This window comes from Cetorhinus maximus, unplaced genomic scaffold (assembly GCF_964194155.1).
Source record: "Cetorhinus maximus unplaced genomic scaffold, sCetMax3.hap1.1 HAP1_SCAFFOLD_1046, whole genome shotgun sequence".
NCBI classification, from domain to species: domain Eukaryota; kingdom Metazoa; phylum Chordata; class Chondrichthyes; order Lamniformes; family Cetorhinidae; genus Cetorhinus; species Cetorhinus maximus.
This window is the reverse complement of record NW_027596988.1, coordinates 1-18,202: the sequence shown is the minus strand read 5'-3', so window position 1 is coordinate 18,202 and position 18,202 is coordinate 1. Positions and strand designations below refer to the sequence as shown.

Below are 18,202 nucleotides of genomic sequence, written 5' to 3'. Positions count from 1 at the left end.
CTCCCCGTCTCCAAACACACACCCAGAGTCGCTGCACCCCGTCTCCAAACACACAGCCAGTGTCGCTGCTCCCCGTCTCCAAACACACACCCAGAGTCGCTGCTCCCCGTCTCCAAACACACACCCAGAGTCGCTGCTCCCAGTCTCCAAACACACACCCAGAGTCGCTGCTCCCCGTCTCCAAGCACACACCCAGTGTCGCTGCTCCCCGTGTCCGACACACACCCAGTGTCGCTGCTCCCCGTCTCCGACACACACCCAGTGTCGCTGCTCCCCATCTCCGAACACACACCCAGTGTCTCTGCTCCCCGTCTCCAAACACACACCCAGAGTCGCTGCTCCCCGTCTCCAAACACACACCCAGTGTCAATGCTGACGATCTCCAAACACACAGCCAGTGTCGCTGCTCCCCGTCTCCAAACACACACCCAGAGTCGCTGCTCCCCGTCTCCAAACACACACCCAGAGTCACTGCTCCCAGTCTCCAAACACACACCCAGTGCCGCTGCTCCCCGTCTCCAAACACACACCCAGAGTCGCTGCACCCCGTCTCCAAACACACAGCCAGTGTCGCTGCTCCCCGTCTCCAAACACACACCCAGAGTCGCTGCTCCCCGTCTCCAAACACACACCCAGAGTCGCTGCTCCCAGTCTCCAAACACACACCCAGTGTCGCTGCTCCCCGTCTCCAAACACACACCCAGAGTCGCTGCTCCCCGTCTCCAAACACACACCCAGAGTTGCTGCTCCCCGTCTCCAAACACACACCCAGAGTCGCTGCTCCCAGTCTCCAAACACACACCCAGTGTCGCTGCTCCCCGTCCTCAAACACACACCCAGTGTCGCTGCTCCCCATCTCCAAGCACACACCCAGAGTCGCTGCTCCCCGTGTCCAAACACACACCCAGTGTCGCTGCTCCCCGTCTCCAAACACACACCCAGTGTCGCTGCTCCCCATCTCCAAACACACACCCAGAGTCGCTGCTCCCCATCTCCAAACACACACCCAGTGTCGCTGCTCCCAGTCTCCAAACACACACCCAGTGTCGCTGCTCACCGTCTCCAAACACACACCCAGTGTCGCTGCTCCCCGTGTCCAAACACACACCCAGTGTCGCTGCTCCCAGTCTCCAAACACACACCCAGTGTCGCTGCTCACCGTCTCCAAACACACACCCAGTGTCGCTGCTCCCCGTCTCCAAACACACACCCAGTGTCGCTGCTCCCCATCTCCAAACACACACCCAGAGTCGCTGCTCCCCATCTCCAAACACACACCCAGTGTCGCTGCTCCCAGTCTCCAAACACACACCCAGTGTCGCTGCTCACCGTCTCCAAACACACACCCAGTGTCGCTGCTCCCCGTGTCCAAACACACACCCAGTGTCGCTGCACCCCGTCTCCAAACACACAGCCAGTGTCGCTGCTCCCCGTCTCCAAACACACACCCAGAGTCGCTGCTCCCCGTCTCCAAACACACACCCAGAGTCGCTGCTCCCAGTCTCCAAACACACACCCAGTGTCGCTGCTCCCCGTCTCCAAACACACACCCAGAGTCGCTGCTCCCCGTCTCCAAACACACACCCAGAGTCGCTGCTCCCCGTCTCCAAACACACACCCAGAGTCGCTGCTCCCAGTCTCCAAACACACACCCAGTGTCGCTGCTCCCCGTCCTCAAACACACACCCAGTGTCGCTGCTCCCCATCTCCAAGCACACACCCAGAGTCGCTGCTCCCCGTGTCCAAACACACACCCAGTGTCGCTGCTCCCCGTCTCCAAACACACACCCAGTGTCGCTGCTCCCCATCTCCAAACACACACCCAGAGTCGCTGCTCCCCATCTCCAAACACACACCCAGTGTCGCTGCTCCCAGTCTCCAAACACACACCCAGTGTCGCTGCTCACCGTCTCCAAACACACACCCAGTGTCGCTGCTCCCCGTGTCCAAACACACACCCAGTGTCGCTGCTCCCCGTCTCCAAACACACACCCAGTGTCGCTGCTCCCAGTCTCCAAACACACACCCAGTGTCGCTGCTCACCGTCTCCAAACACACACCCAGTGTCGCTGCTCCCAGTCTCCAAACACACACCCAGAGTCGCTGCTCCCCGTCTCCAAACACACACCCAGAGTCGCTGCTCCCCGTCTCCAAACACACACCCAGTGTCAATGCTGACGATCTCCAAACACACACCCAGTGTCGCTGCTCCCCGTCTCCAAACACACACCCAGTGTCGCTGCACCCCGTCTCCAAACACACAGCCAGTGTCGCTGCTCCCCGTCTCCAAACACACACCCAGAGTCGCTGCTCCCCGTCTCCAAACACACACCCAGAGTCGCTGCTCCCAGTCTCCAAACACACACCCAGTGTCGCTGCTCCCCGTCTCCAAACACACACCCAGAGTCGCTGCTCCCCGTCTCCAAACACACACCCAGAGTTGCTGCTCCCCGTCTCCAAACACACACCCAGAGTCGCTGCTCCCAGTCTCCAAACACACACCCAGTGTCGCTGCTCCCCGTCCTCAAACACACACCCAGTGTCGCTGCTCCCCATCTCCAAGCACACACCCAGAGTCGCTGCTCCCCGTGTCCAAACACACACCCAGTGTCGCTGCTCCCCGTCTCCAAACACACACCCAGTGTCGCTGCTCCCCATCTCCAAACACACACCCAGAGTCGCTGCTCCCCATCTCCAAACACACACCCAGTGTCGCTGCTCCCAGTCTCCAAACACACACCCAGTGTCGCTGCTCACCGTCTCCAAACACACACCCAGTGTCGCTGCTCCCCGTGTCCAAACACACACCCAGTGTCGCTGCTCCCCGTCTCCAAACACACACCCAGTGTCGCTGCTCCCAGTCTCCAAACACACACCCAGTGTCGCTGCTCACCGTCTCCAAATACACACCCAGAGTCGCTGCTCCCCGTCTCCAAACACACACCCAGAGTCGCTGCTCCCCGTCTCCAAACACACACCCAGAGTCGCTGCTCCCCGTCTCCAAACACACACCCAGTGTCAATGCTGACGATCTCCAAACACACACCCAGTGTCGCTGCTCCCCGTCTCCAAACACACACCCAGTGTCGCTGCTCCCAGTCTCCAAACACACACCCAGTGTCGCTGCTCCCCGTCTCCAAACACACACCCAGAGTCGCTGCTCCCCGTCTCCAAACACACACCCAGAGTCGCTGCTCCCCGTCTCCAAACACACACCCAGTGTCAATGCTGACGATCTCCAAACACACACCCAGTGTCGCTGCTCCCTCCAGGCCCGTGTCCCCTCACCAGAGGCCAGTCCCCCTCCGGCAGCCACAGCCAAGAGTTCAAATTTCCCCATCGCCTCACCACACTCCCTATCTCTGTAACCTCCTCCAGCCCCCTACACCCCTCCCTATCTCCGTAACCTCCTCCAGCCCCCTACACCCCTCCCTATCTCCGTAACCTCCTCCAGCCCCTACAACCCTCCCTATCTCTGTAACCTCCTCCAGCCCCCTACACACCTCCCTATCTCTGTAACCTCCTCCTTCCCCCTACACCCCTCCCTATCTCTGTAACCTCCTCCAGCCCCCTACACCCCTCCCTATCTCTGTAACCTCCTCCTTCCCCCTACACCCCTCCCTATCTCTGTAACCTCCTCCAGCCCCCTACACCCCTCCCTATCTCTGTAACCTCCTCCTTCCCCCTACACCCCTCCCTATCTCTGTAACCTCCTCCAGCCCCCTACACCCCTCCCTATCTCTGTAACCTCCTCCAGCCCCTACACCCCTCCCTATCTCTGTAACCTCCTCCTTCCCCCTACACCCCTCCCTATCTCTGTAACCTCCTCCTTCCCCCTACACCCCTCCCTATCTCTGTAACCACCACCAGCCCCAACACCCCTCCCTATCTCTGTAACCTCCTCCTGCCCCTACACCCCTCCCTATCTCTGTAACCTCCTCCAGTCCCCTACACCCCTCCCTATCTCTGTAACCTCCTCCTTCCCCCTACACCCATCCCTATCTCTGTAACCTCCTCCTTCCCCCTACACCCCTCCCTATCTCTGTAACCTCCTCCTTCCCCCTACACCCCTCCCTATCTCTGTAACCTCCTCCAGCCCCTACACCCCTCCCTATCTCTGTAACCTCCTCCAGCCCCCTACACCCCTCCCTATCTCTGTAACCTCCTCCTTCCCCCTACACCCCTCCCTATCTCTGTAACCTCCTCCAGCCCCTACACCCCTCCCTATCTTTGTAACCTCCTTCAGCCTCTGAGATCTCTGCACCCCTCCAATTCCGGCCTCTCGTGTACCCCTGATTCCCATCGCTCCCCCATTGGCACGTTTGTATTTGTGCATGTATGTGAGTGAGATTATGTGTGTGTGAGACTGTATGTGTGCGTGTGACTCTGCGTGCGTGTGTGTGTGTGTAGGTGTGCGACTCTGTGTGTGATTGTGTGCATGTGAGACTGTGTATGTGTGATTGTGTGTGTGTGACTCTGCGTGTGCGTGTGTGAGTGTGTATGAGCGTGATCGTGTGTGTCCAAGCGTGTGCAACTGTGTGTGATTGTGTGCGTGTGTGACTGTGTGTGCGTGTTTGTGTGTGAGAGTGTGATTGTCGAATTGTGAGAGTGATCTTGTGTGTTTGTGTGAGCATGAGTGTGATTGTGCGTGCACAACAGCATGCGAGTGTGTGTCTGTGTGTGATTGTGTGTCTGCGACTGCGTATGTGCGTGATCGCGTGTGCGCGCGAGACTGTGTGCGTGCGCTCGGGACTGTGTGCGTGCGCTCGGGACTGTGTGCGCGCGCTCGGGACTGTGTGCGCGCGCGAGACGGTGCGCGCGTGCGAGACGGTGCGTGTGTGAGAGAGAATGCGTGTGTGTGCGCGCGTGTGAGACTGCGTGTGTGTGAGTGTGATTGTGTGTGTGTGAGGGTGTTTTCATCTCAAAGGTGCTAAACCAATGCAAGTGGTGGTAGAAGTTGTTGTAATGCACCCCTGGGTCCAGGCTGAGCCGCTTGCTGCCTGGCCTCGGCTGCCCTGGGAAGTCGGGTTTACTGGCTGGCTGGTTATTCACCAGGGGTAGCTGTATCTTGGCAAGGATCACACCAGATCGGAAAGCTTGAGCCCGGTTTTACAGGGTGTTTGAAACACCTCGGGGATGTCAAAGGCTGTGTTGGGGTATGTGTGTGTGTGTGTGTGTGTGTATGGGTGAGGTTAATCAGAGAGATGGAAGGACTTACCATTCAGAGTGCTGGCAGCTGAGGCCTCCTGCAGTCGCTTGGCCAAAGCGTCTGTGAAGCTGTTGAAAATGAAGCGGTCGGAGACGACGATGCAAACCAGTTGGAGAGGGCCGGATGGGAAATCCTGGGCTATCGAGGCGATGACGTCAGTCATCATTCTGGCCACTAGGCTTGGATGTAATTTACCACTTCCTGCAGGTCAGCAAGTTAAAGGGGGAAGAGTCAAAGGCAAAAGCGGACAATGGCGATGAGGCTGGCAGGGGGGTTTAATGCTATCTGAGAGGGGGCGCATGATTATTGGGCTCTCACAGAAATCTCCAAAGCCTGGATTTCTTCAAAATACTGGCCATGGAGCATGTTACCCAGCCCCGAAGGGCAGAACCACCTCACATCACTGACCCTCCGACAGTGCGGCACCCCCTCAAGACAGACCCTCCGACAGTGCGGCTCTCCCTCAGTACTGACCCACCGACAGTGCGGCGCTCCCTCAGTACTGACCCTCCGACAGTGCGGCTCTCCCTCAGCACTGACCCTCCGACAGTGCGGCTCTCCCTCAGCACTGACCCTCCAACAGTGCGGCTCTCCCTCAGCACTGACCTTCCGACAGTGCTGCTCTCCCTCAGCACTGACCCTCCGACAGTGCGGCATTCCCTCAGTACTGACCCACCGACAGTGCGGTGCTCCCTTGGTACTGACCCTCCGACAGTGCGGCGCTCCCTCAGTACTAACCCTCCGACAGTGCTGCACTCCATCAGTACTGACCCTCCGACAGTGCAGCACTCCCTCAGTACTGACCCTCCGACAGTGCGGCGCCACCTCAGCACTGACCCTCCGACAGTGCGGCTCTCCCACAGCACTGACCCTCCGACATTGCAGCTCTCCCTCAGCACTGACCCTCCGACAGTGCGGCACTCCCTCAGCACTGACCCTCCGACAGCGCGGCTCTCCCTCAGCACTGACCCTCCGACAGTGCGGCGCTCCCTCGGCACTGACCCTCCAACAGTGCGGCGCTCCCTCGGCACTGACCCTCCGACAGTGCGGCTCTCCCTCTGCACTGACCCTCCGACAGTGCGGCTCTCCCTCAGCACTGACCCTCCGACAGTGCGGCTCTCCCTTAGGCTTTGGCCTCGGAGGCAGGGAGGTTGAGAGGGGATCGCTGCCTATCTGGGCCACAGTCGATGTAGATAGTTGAGAATGTCTGCTCGATATCGGATTCCTACCTGTGCCAATTGCTGGGAAAGCGACGGATTCAAAACTCATCTTGATGCACTCGCGCAGCACGCTCTCTGTTGCCATCTGTATCCCATTAAGGTCATCGTGTCCACACACGTGCATGATCTTTTTACATTTCAACTTGCCCGGCCCTGTCAACAAGATTTTCCCGAATTTCAGGTCAGCTGGGAGTGAGAAAGAGACGGGGGAGTAAGTTCAGGCAATATCGGAACAATAACCCCACAACTTTCTTCCCTCTGTTCAACTGAGCACATCCCAAACTCCGACTGGCCTCACAGACTGGGGCCTGGCAGCCTGGGGCCTGGCAGCCTGGAGCCTGGAGGCTCGGGGCCTGGAGGCTCGGGGCCTGGAGGCTCGGGGCCTGGAGGATCGGGGCCTGGAGGATCGGGGCCTGGAGGATCGGGGCCTGGAGGATCGGGGCCTGGAGGATCGGGGCCTGGCAGCCCGGGGCCTGGCAGCCCGGGGCCTGGAGGCTCGGGGCCTGGAGGCTCGGGGCCTGGAGGCTCGGGGCCTAGCAGCCTGGGGCCTGGAGGATCGGGGCCTGGCAGCCTGGGGCCTGGCAGCCTGGGGCCTGGAGGCTCGGGGCCTGGAGGATCGGGGCCTGGAGGATCGGGGCCTGGAGGATCGGGGCCTGGAGGATCGGGGCCTGGAGGATCGGGACCTGGCAGCCTGGGGCCTGGAGGATTGGGGCCTGGAGGATCGGGACCTGGCAGCCTGGGGCCTGGAGGATCGGGGTCTGGCAGCCTGGGGCCTGGAGGCTCGGGGCCTGGCAGCTTGGGGCCTGGAGGCTCGGGGTCTGGAGGATCGGGGCCTGGCAGCCTGGGGCCTGGAGGCTCGGGGTCTGGAGGATCGGGGCCTGGCAGCCTGGGGCCTGGAGGCTCGGGGCCTGGAGGATCGGGGCCTGGAGGATCGGGGCCTGGAGGATCGGGACCTGGCAGCCTGGGGCCTGGAGGATTGGGGCCTGGAGGATCGGGACCTGGCAGCCTGGGGCCTGGAGGATCGGGGTCTGGCAGCCTGGGGCCTGGAGGCTTGGGGCCTGGAGGCTCGGGGTCTGGAGGATCGGGGCCTGGCAGCCTGGGGCCTGGAGGCTCGGGGCCTGGAGGCCTGGGGCCTGGAGGCTTGGGGCCTGGAGGATCGGGGCCTGGAGGATCGGGGCCTGGAGGATCGGGGCCTTGAGGCCTGGGGCCTGGAGGATCGGGGCCTGGAGGCCTGGGGCCTGGAGGATCGGGGCCTGGAGGCCTGGGGCCTGGAGGATCGGGGCCTGGCAGCCTGGGGCCTGGAGGCTCGGGGCCTGGAGGCCTGGGGCCTGGAGGCTTGGGGCCTGGAGGATCGGGGCCTGGAGGATCGGGGCCTGGAGGATCGGGGCCTTGAGGCCTGGGGCCTGGAGGATCGGGGCCTGGAGGCCTGGGGCCTGGAGGCCTGGGGCCTGGAGGATCGGGGCCTGGAGGATCCGGGCTTGGAGGCCTGGGGCCTGGAGGATCGGGGCCTGGAGGTTCGGGGCCTGGAGGATCGGGGCCTGGAGGATCGGGGCCTGGAGGATCGGGGCCTGGAGGATCGGGGCCTGGAGGCCTGGGGCCTGGAGGATCGGGGCCTGGAGGCCTGGGGCCTGGAGGATCGGGGCCTGGAGGATCGGGGCCTGGAGGATCGGGGCCTGGAGGATCGGGGCCTGGCAGCCCGGGGTCTGGAGGATCGGGGTCTGGAGGATCGGGGCCTGGAGGCTCGGGGCCTAGCAGCCTGGGGCCTGGAGGCTCAGGGCCTGGCAGCCTGGGGCCTGGAGGCTCGGGGCCTGGCAGCCTGGGGCCTGGAGGATCGGGGCCTGGAGGATCGGGGCCTGTAGGCTCGGGGCCCGGGAGCCTGGGGCCCGGCAGTTCGGGGCCTGGCAGCTCGGGGCCTGGCAGCTCAGAGTCTCACAGCCCGGGCCCAATAGTCCAGGCCCACAAGCCTCGGGCCCTGCAGCCTGGGACTGACAGCTCGGGCCCTGCAGCCTGGGACTGACAGCTCGGGCCCTGCAGCCTGGGACTGACAGCTTGGGCCCTGCAGCCTGGGACTGACAGCTCAGGCCCGACAGTCTCGGCCTGACAGTCCAGGGCGCTACTGCGCTGCTGTCCGAATGCAGCGCCTCTCTGAAATTCTAAAGCTCGTTCCCCCCGGCCCCACCTTTGAATTGTAAACACGGCCTGCCCTCTGAATGAAAAGCAGAGTTACCAGATTGGAGTTTGTGCTCAAAATGCAGCTTGGACGCAGTGGCGATCGCATGTGAGACACCTGAAGGAGAAAGAGGGAACAAAATTAAATCAGGACAACTGAGTAGAAGAGCTAACCGACAGACGTAGCAGCACCCTCCCAGCCAACCTGGGTGGGGTGGTGGGGGGAGAGATCCTGGGTTAGGATGACGAGCTTATGACAGTCGCAATATTCCGTGGATCGCCTCGAGGAGCACAGAAAGTACCAGGGGGGAAGTAAAAACGGAAACTGGCAAAGCAAAGAGAGGATACGAGAAAATATTGGCGGGTAAAATCAAAGAGGTGTTTTACCAGCGACATCCAGAGCAAGAGAATAACTAAGGAAAGGGTAGGGCCTGTCAGGAGATGGACACGGTAACTTGTGGGTTAATGCAGAAGACGTGGGCAGGGTTGTCAATGAGCTCTTCGTCCCCACCCCCGTCTTCGCCGAGGAGAGAGAGAGAGAGAGACGATGCAGACGTTCTAGCGAAAGAGGAGGAGTGTGAAGCACGAGATACCATCAGCACAAGTGAGAGAGGAAGTACTGGGGGAGGGACTGGCATCCTTGAAGGTGGGTAAATCCCCAGGGCTGGATGGATTGTGTCCCAGGCTGTTGGAAGGAAGCCAGGGAAGGACCTGGTGGATGCTCTGAGGGTCGTTTTACAACCCTTACCAGATGCAGGCGAGGCACCAGAGGATTGGAGGTCTGCGAACGTTGTAACCGATACTGAAACAGGGTGCGAGGGATAGGCCGGACAATTGTAGACTGACTTCGGTGGCAGGCAAATTAGTGGAGACAATTCTGAGGGACAGGATAAACGCCACTTAGAAAGGCACAGGTTGATCAGGGTTTTGTTCGGGGGAAGATCGTGTCTGACTAACTTGTAATTTTTTTGAGAAAGTAGCAAGGAGGATTGATGAGGGTAGCGCGGTGGATGGTGTCTACATGGACTTCAGTGAGGCATTTGACAAGGTTCCGCTTGGCAGGCCGGTCAGGAAAGTGAGATCCCCATGGGATACAGGGGAAAGTGGCAGGCTGGATCCAAAACTGGCTCAGTGACAGGAAACCAAGGGCAATGGTCGATGGATGTCTTTGCAAGTGGAAAGCTGTTTCCACAGGGCTCCGTGTTGGGGGGGCCCTTGCTGTTTGTTGTACACGTTAGCGATTTAGACTTAAATGTGGGAGGCATGATTGGGAAATTTGCAGATGACACAAAAATTGGCCGCGTAGTTGACGGTGAAGAGGAGAGCCGTCGCATGCAGAATGATATCAATGGTTCGGTTGAGCGGGCGGAGAAGTGGCAAATGGAGTTCAATGTGGAAAGGTGCGAGGCAATGGATTCGAGGAGGGCAAATGAAGCAAGGGAACACTCAATAAACGGGAAGTGTTTGAGAGGGGTTGAGGAAGCGAGAGAGCTTGGAGTGCACGTCCACAGGTCGCTGAAGGTGGCAGGACAAGGTGGTCGAGGAAGCATATGGGCTGCTTTCCTTTATTGGGCGAGGTATTGAATACAAAAGCAGGGAGGTAATGATGCGACGGTATAAAACGCTGATTAGGCCACCGCTGGAATTTTGTGACAGGAAGAACATAATCGCTCTGGAGAGAGAGCAGAGGAGCTTCGCAAGAAGGTCACCAGGGCTGGAAAACTGCGGCTAGGAGGAGAGATGGGGACAGGCTGGGGGTCCTTTCCCTGAGAGCAGAAGGGGGCTGAGGGGTGACCTGACTGAGGTGTACAAAATGATGAGGGGCCGAGATAGGGTAGGCGGGAAAGGCTTGTTTCCCCCTCGCTGAGGGGTCAAGCAGCAGGGGGTGGGGGTGGGGGCATAGATTTAAGGCGATTGGTAGAAGGATTAGTGGGGGGGACATGAGGAAGATCTTGATCACCCAGAGGGTGGTGGGTGTCTGGAATTCACTGCCCAAGCTGGGGGTTGAGGCTGAAACGCTCAACTTATTGAAAACGGGAGCTGGATCTGCATCGGGAGCTCTGGGACCTGCAAGGCTACGGACCAGGGGCAGGGAAGCGGGATTAGAAAGAGCGGCTAGTGCCCTTTTCTCATTTTGGCTGGCGTAGACACGATGGGCTGAATGGCCTCATTCTGCACACTAACATTTCCAGTGCTACTAAGGTGCATCAACAAGACAAACACTAGGCAGGAGCACACAAAAAGCTTGGAAGAGATATTACTGACCCTCAAGAAATACCAATAACAGAGGCCTCATGCAATCCTGTCCCTGTCCTGGGAGTGTTTGATGGGGACAGTGTAGAGGGAGCTTTACTCTGTATCTAACCCTGTGCTGTACCTGTCCTGGGGGTGTTTGATGGGGACAGTGTAGAGGGAGCTTTACTCTGTATCTAACCCCGTACTGTCCCGGTTCTGGGAGTATTTGATGGGGACAGTGTAGAGGGAGCTTTACTCCGTATCAAACCCCGTGCTGTACCTGTCCTGGGAGTGTTTGATGGGGACAGTGTCTAGGGAGCTTTACTCTGTATCTAACCCCGTGCTGTACCTGTCCTGGGAGTGTTTCATGGGGACAGTGTAGAGGGAGCTTTACTCTGTATCTAACCCCATGCTGTATGTGTCCTGGGAGTGTTTGATAGGGACAGAGTAGAGAGAGATTTACTCTGTATTTAAACCCGTGCTGTACCTGTCCTGGAGTGTTTGATGGGGACAGAGTAGAGAGAGATTTACTCTGTATTTAAACCCGTGCTGTACCTGTCCGGGGAGTGTTTGATGGGGACAGAGTAGAGAGAGATTTACTCTGTATTTAAACCCGTGCTGTACCTGTCCTGGGAGTGTTTGATGGGGACAGTGTAGAGGGAGCTTTACTCTGTATCTAACCCCGTGCTGTACCTGTCCTGGGAGTGTTTGATGGACACAGTGTAGAGGGAGCTTTACTCTGTATCTAACCCCGTGCTGTACCTGTCCTGGAAGTGTTTGATGGGGTCAGTGTAGAGGGAGCTTTACTATCTATCTAACCCCGTGCTGTACCTGTCCTGGGAGAGTGTGATGGAGACAGTGTAGTGGGAGCTCCACCCTGTCTCTAACCCCGTGCTGTACCTGTCCTGGGAGTGTTTCATGGGGACAGTGTAGAGGGAGCTTTACTCTGTATCTCCCCCTCGTGCTGTACCTGCCCTGGGAGTGTTTGATGGGGACAGTGTAGAGAGAGCTTTACTCTGTATCTAACCCCGTGCTGTACCTGTCCTGGGAGAGTTTGATGGAGACAGTGTAGAGGGAGCTTTACCCTGTATCTAACCCCGTGCTGTACCTGTCCTGGGAGTGTTTGATGGGGATCGCGTGGAGGGAACTTTACTCTATATCTAACCCCGTACTGTCCCGGTTCTGGGAGTATTTGATGGGGACAGTGTAGAGGGAGCTTTACTCCGTATCAAACCCCGTGATGTACCTGTCCTGGGAGTGTTTGATGGGGACAGTGTCTAGGGAGCTTTACTCTGTATCTAACCCTGTGCTGTACCTGTCCTGGGAGTGTTTCATGGGGACAGTGTAGAGGGAGCTTTACTCTGTATCTAACCCCGTGCTGTATGTGTCCTGGGAGTGTTTGATAGGGACAGTGTAGATGGAGCTTTACTCTGTATTGAACCCCGTGCTGTACCTGTCCTGGAGTGTTTGATGGGGACAGAGTAGAGAGAGATTTACTCTGTATTTAAACCCGTGCTGTACCTGTCCGGGGAGTGTTTGATGGGGACAGAGTAGAGAGAGATTTACTCTGTATTTAAACCCGTGCTGTACCTGTCCTGGGAGTGTTTGATGGGGTCAGTGTAGAGGGAGCTTTACTCTGTATCTAACCCCGTGCTGTACCTGTCCTGGGAGTGTTTGATGGACACAGTGTAGAGGGAGCTTTACTCTGTATCTAACCCCGTGCTGTACCTGTCCTGGAAGTGTTTGATGGGGTCAGTGTAGAGGGAGCTTTACTATCTATCTAACCCCGTGCTGTACCTGTCCTGGGAGTGTTTGATGGGGATAGTGTAGAGGGAGCTTTACTCTGTATCTAACCACGTGCTGCAGCTGTCCTGGGAGTGTTTGATAGGGACAGTGTAGAGTGAGCTTTACTCTGTATCTAACCCTGTGCCGTACCTGTCCTGGGAGAGTGTGATGGAGACAGTGTAGTGGGAGCTCCACCCTGTATCTAACCCCGTGCTGTACCTGTCCTGGGAGTGTTTCATGGGGACAGTGTAGAGGGAGCTTTACTCTGTATCTAACCCCATGCTGTATGTGTCCTGGGAGTGTTTGATAGGGACAGTGTAGATGGAGCTTTACTCTGTATTTAACCCCGTGCTGTACCTGTCCTGGGAGAGTTTGATGGGGACGGTGTAGAGGGATCTTTCCTCTGTGTCTAACCCCGTGCTGTACCTGTCCCGGGAGTGTTTGATGGGGACAGTGTAGAGGGAGCTTTACTCTGTATGTAACCCTGTGCTGTACCTGTCCTGGGAGTGTTTGATAGGGACAGTGTAGAGGGAGATTTACTCTGTATCTAACCCCGTGCTGTACCTGTCCTGGGAGTGTTTTTGATGGGGATGGTGCGGCGAGAGCTTCACTCTGCATCTAACCCGATGCTATGTCTTTCCGATGGTACATGAAGATTGACGGTGTTCCTGTCAACATTATGGAAGTGTGAAGTGGTGCGAGGGCTGTGATGTTGCTATGAAGACCATTACCGTTTCGAGGAGGGGTATTGCTCGTCGAATTGACAATGACGTCAGTTGCTTCCTTGGTGATGTCGCCCTTGGAGATTTGCAGCTTGATATTCCCGACATTCATCCTGGCCACATCTTCGGAGATCGACAGGGAGTGACAGAAGCCACCTGGGAGAGGAGTAAAATGGGAAATGTTAGTGCCCTTGGTGAGAGACCTAGGATTACATCGGAAAAACGCCCCGGTAACAGGCCATTCCGACCCTCTTGGGCCTCCTCCCATCTTTCCTCACCTAACTCTCCCAATTTAACCCTCAAAGTCCCTTTCGGCTGCTCATCTCGTTTCACCCAACACACCGACACTGTTCGCTTCAGTCGCTCCCCACATTCCCCCCACTCTCCGGGTTGGAGACGTTTCCCCTGAATTCTACCATCTAGAAGGACAAGGGGCAGCAGACACATGGGGAACACCCACCACCTGGAAGTTCCCCTCCAAGCCCCTCACCATCCGGACTTGGAAATATATCGGCCGTTCCTTCACTGTCGCTGGGTCAAAATCCTGGAACTCCCTCCCTAACAGCGCCATGGGTGTACCTACACCACACAGGGGACAAAATCCTGGAACTCCCTCCCTAACAGCGCCGTGGGTCTACCTACACCACACAGGGGACTGCAGCGGTTCAAGAAGGCAGCTCACCCACCACCTTCTCAAGGGGGCAATTAGGGACGGGGCAATAAGTGCTGGGCCCGGCCAGCGAAGCCCACATCTCAAGAATGATTAAAACAAAACCACAACATTCGAGGGATCTCCACCGCAAGCCTTTCCAACTGGATATGTAAAGCCATCCCCTTGTTGTTGCTGGTAGAAAATCCGGGAGGAAGATGAGGAATATCCTCTTTCTGCCCGCTCACCTATTCCGTCAGCCTGACTCCTGCCGCCGGTCGAACTGGTTTGTATCTCCTGCTGGGCTTTGCGAAGACACTGCGAAGATAAAGAAACCTCTCATCATTCTCACCGGGGTCCACAAACTGCGGTCAGTTGGAACCACCGATCAGTCCTGGGCCATGGGTCAGACATTGACCTTGTGCCCTCTGCAGCCTGGGGTACATCCCGGCCCCAAGACGGCGGGGTGGGGGGGTGCGGTGATGACCCTCCGACAGTGCGGCGCTCCCTCGGCACTGACCCTCCGACAGTGCAGCTCTCCCTCAGCACTGACCCTCCGACAGTGCGGCGCTCCCTCAGTACTGACCCTCCGACAGTGCGGCGCTCCATCAGCACTGACCCTCCGACAGTGCGGCTCTCCCTCAGCACTGACCCTCCGACAGTGCGGCTCTCCCTCAGCACTGACCCTCCGACAGTGCGGCGCTCCCTCAGCACTGACCCTCCGACAGTGCGGCTCTCCCTCAGCACTGACCCTCCGACTGCGCGGCTCTCCCTCAGCACTGACCCTCCGACAGTGCGGCTCTCCCTCAGTACTGACCCTCCGACTGCGCGGCGCTCCCTCAGCACTAACCCTCCTACAGTGCAGCTCTCCCTCAGCACTGACCCTCCCACAGTGCGGCTCTCCGTCAGTACTGACCCTCCGACAGTACTGACCCTCCGACAGTGTGGCTCTCCCTCAGCACTGACCCTCCCACAGTGCGGCACTCCCTCAGTACTGACCCTCCGACAGTGCGGCGCTACCTCAGCACTGACCCTCCCACAGTGCGGCACTCTCTCAGTACTGACGCTCCGACAGTGCGGCTCTCCCTCAGCACTGACCATCCCACAGTGCGGCTCTCCCTCAGCACTGACCCTCCGATAGTGTGGCGCTCCCTCAGCACTGACCCTCCAACTGCGCGGCTCTCCCTCAGCACTGACCCTCCCACAGTGCGGCTCTCCCTCAGCACTGACCCTCCCACAGTGCGGCACTCCCTCAGCACTGACCCTCCGATGATCTTATCGAAGTGTTTTAAGTTGATTAAATCTATTTGAGGAGAGGGGGAGCGAAAGGGGGCGAGAGAGAGAGAGAGAGAGCGAGAGAGAGAGGGAAAGAGAGGGAAAGAGAGAGAGTGGGAAAGAGAGAGAGCGAGGGAAAGAGAGCGAGGGAAATGGAGAGAGGGAAAGTATGAGAGGGAAAGGGAGAGAGGGAAAGGGAGAGAGGGAAAGGGAGAGAGGGAAAGGGAGAGAGGGAAAGGGAGAGAGGGAAAGGGAGAGAGGGAAAGGGAGAGAGGGAAAGGGAGAGAGGGAAAGGGAGAGAGGGAAAGGGAGAGAGGGAAAGGGAGAGAGGGAAAGGGAGAGAGGGAAAGAGAGAGAGGGAAAGAGCAAGAGAGCGAGAGAGGGAAAGAGAGAGAGGGAAAGAGTGAGAGGGGGAAAGCGAGAGTGAGAGGGGGAAAGTGAGAGTGAGAGGGGGAAAGAGAGAGGGAGAGGGGGAAAGAGAGACGGAGAGGGGGAAAGAGAGAGGGGGAGAGGGGGAAAGAGAGAGGGAGAGGGGGAAAGAGAGAGGGAGAGGGGGAAAGAGAGAGGGGGAGAGGGGGAAAGAGAGAGGGAGAGGGGGAAAGAGAGAGGGAGAGGGGGAAAGAGAGAGGGGGAGAGGGGGAAAGAGAGAGGGAGAGGGGGAAAGAGAGAGGGAGAGGGGGAAAGAGAGAGGGAGAGGGGGAAAGAGAGAGGGAGAGGGGGAAAGAGAGAGGGAGAGGGGGAAAGAGAGAGGGAGAGGGGGAAAGAGAGAGGGAGAGGGGGAAAGAGAGAGGGAGAGGGGGAAAGCGAGAGGGAGAGGGGGAAAGCGAGAGGGAGAGGGGGAAAGAGAGAGGGAGAGGTAAAGAGGGAGAGGGAAATAGGGAGAGGGAAAGAGGGAGGGGGAAGAGGGAGGGGGAAAGAGGGAGACGGGAAAGAGGGAGAGGGAAAGAGGGAGAGGGAAAGAGGGAGAGGGAAAGAGGGAGAGGGAAAGAGAGGGAGGGGAAGAGAGAGAGGGAAAGAGGGAGAGGGAAAGAGGGAGAGGGAAAGAGGGAGAGGGAAAGAGAGAGAGGGAAAGAGGGAGAGGGGAAAAGCGCTGCTACCCACTCAGGGGAGTGGGAATCCCGATATCCCACTGTCAGGAAGCACGGCTACCCACTCAGGGGGAGTGGGGATCCCGATGTTCCCACAGCTGGAACGCCGCTGAGGCTGGGTGGGCGCAGGGAAAATACCCAAGCTGAGCTCAACAGCCACTACGTTCCCTTAAGATCCGGGGATCTGGGAACAAGGTGCGCTTGAATCAGTCGCGATCGAACTTCATGGGAGCGCAGGGTCCAAGGGGCCGAACGGCCTCCACGCTGTCCCTGCGGTCCGCCCCTCCCCTGAGCCCGCTCGCCGGAGCGCGCCTTGGCAGCGCTGACAACTCACCTCCGCCCCGGATCGATCGGACGGAGGGACAGCGATCCGCACGCTCTTTATCCACCCGGGCTGTCCGCGCTCCTTGAAGCTCTGGATTTCTCCCACCAGCGCTCTGGCCGCGGCCTCCTTGGGGTCACCGAAAGCAGGGAACGCGATGGAGGAGAGCGATGCCTGGTCGCACAGCTCGAGGCAGGCCCTGATCACGAGGCCAAGCGGCTGGTGGAGGGTGGGGGGGGAGAGAGAGAGAAGAACCAGCGGTGAGGACGGCCAATCGGTTATGCTCCAAACCCATCCCATCGCCTTTGGGCGCCGCCCAAGTGACGGACCCAATACAACGGCTCTGACCCGACACCACCCCCAGTCCCTGCTTTCTCCAGCGGGCACACCAGCCTCATCCTGAACCCTTTTTTTTTTGGACACGGAGGGAGGGGAGAGACGGAGATGGGTGGGTGGGTGGGTGGGTGGGGGGGAGCGCGATGGATGGAGGAATTCTTTTTAACCCGTTCGCGGGATTTCACGGCCGTCACCAGGGTTTTCATTCCGGGTTTTTGTCGAATTCAAATCCCACCCACCCACCCTGCCCTGGCGGGATTTGAACCCGGGTCTCTGCGTCGCCACCATTCCAGCAAACAACGCTGCTGCTGCGCCATCGCCTCCCCCACGCCCGGAAGGAAGGAAGGAAGGGAGGACGGACGGACGGGCGGGTGGACTAATGAATGCACAGATGGAGAGAAGTGAGGGGGGTTGCGGGGACGGTAGGTCCGGTAAGTGGACGTATGGACGGAGAGCAGATGGGCGGACCAGAGCGACGTGCGAACCGATACCCGGAGGGGCGGGCGGGCGGATGACTGGGTGGTCGGAAGGATGGACAGATGGACAGGCGCGCGAATGGATGGACGGAGGGATGGCGGGAGGGGTGGGGAGATGGGGAACTCATGGACAAGACGCACAAACCGACGGATGAGCGGGTGCTGCCTGCCGCCTACAGGAAGACTGGCTCCCCGTTTAGTCCCCAGCGACTCCCCACCGGGCCGGGGGGGTGGAAACGATCCCAGAATAATACTGCAAGGCTTATGTTTGACCGTAAAGAGTCCAGTTACCTGCTGGGCTGGGCTTCGGCCGGGATCTTGAAGAACAAAGTAAAGGTACTTGCAACGCAAACAGGCATCAGATGTGACATCGAGCTGCCTGACCAGGCCTGGGCGGACGGTGAGGGCTTCCTTCAGACGTGACCTCAGGCTTGGGCTCTTGGCGAAAATCGCCCGGGAAACCGCGGTCGAAGTCGTGTCCATGTTGCGGTCAATCGGGACGACCAGGACATCAGCCTGCGAGTGGACGGCACAGAGAAACATCCTTAGTTAACGGGGGGGGAGCAGCAGCCAGGTCAAGCATTGCAGGAAACCCGCTCCTTTGGCGGGGGGGAGAGGGGGGTCGGATAACTACAGGATGATAACAGCACCGAAGGAAGGCCATTAGGCCCATCATGCCCCCTGCCAGCCCTTTGAAAGCAGCTACCCAACTAGCA

The 18,202-nt window shown here is 58.7% G+C and overlaps 1 protein-coding gene across 2 annotated transcripts in view; it reads right to left on the bottom strand.

The window, feature by feature from the left end:
- LOC144675613 (immunoglobulin kappa light chain-like) overlaps nucleotides 1-17,998 on the bottom strand; it is a 51,549-nt gene extending 33,551 nt beyond the window's left edge. The window contains exons 1-7 of one of the 2 annotated variants that reach the window (XM_078536256.1): nucleotides 17,778-17,998; nucleotides 16,687-16,893; nucleotides 14,238-14,307; nucleotides 13,350-13,496; nucleotides 8,657-8,716; nucleotides 6,439-6,615; nucleotides 5,219-5,410 (exon numbers count right to left, since the gene is read on the bottom strand). In XM_078536256.1, the coding sequence (XP_078392382.1) occupies nucleotides 5,219-5,410; nucleotides 6,439-6,615; nucleotides 8,657-8,716; nucleotides 13,350-13,496; nucleotides 14,238-14,307; nucleotides 16,687-16,893; nucleotides 17,778-17,969 (1,045 nt within the window). In that variant the 5' untranslated portion in view covers nucleotides 17,970-17,998. Of the gene's footprint in view, nucleotides 1-5,218; nucleotides 5,411-6,438; nucleotides 6,616-8,656; nucleotides 8,717-13,349; nucleotides 13,497-14,237; nucleotides 14,314-16,686; nucleotides 16,894-17,777 lie in introns of those variants that run through there. The other variant, XM_078536257.1, reaches the window with a different exon arrangement.
- Nucleotides 17,999-18,202: the final 204 nt, after the last annotated feature.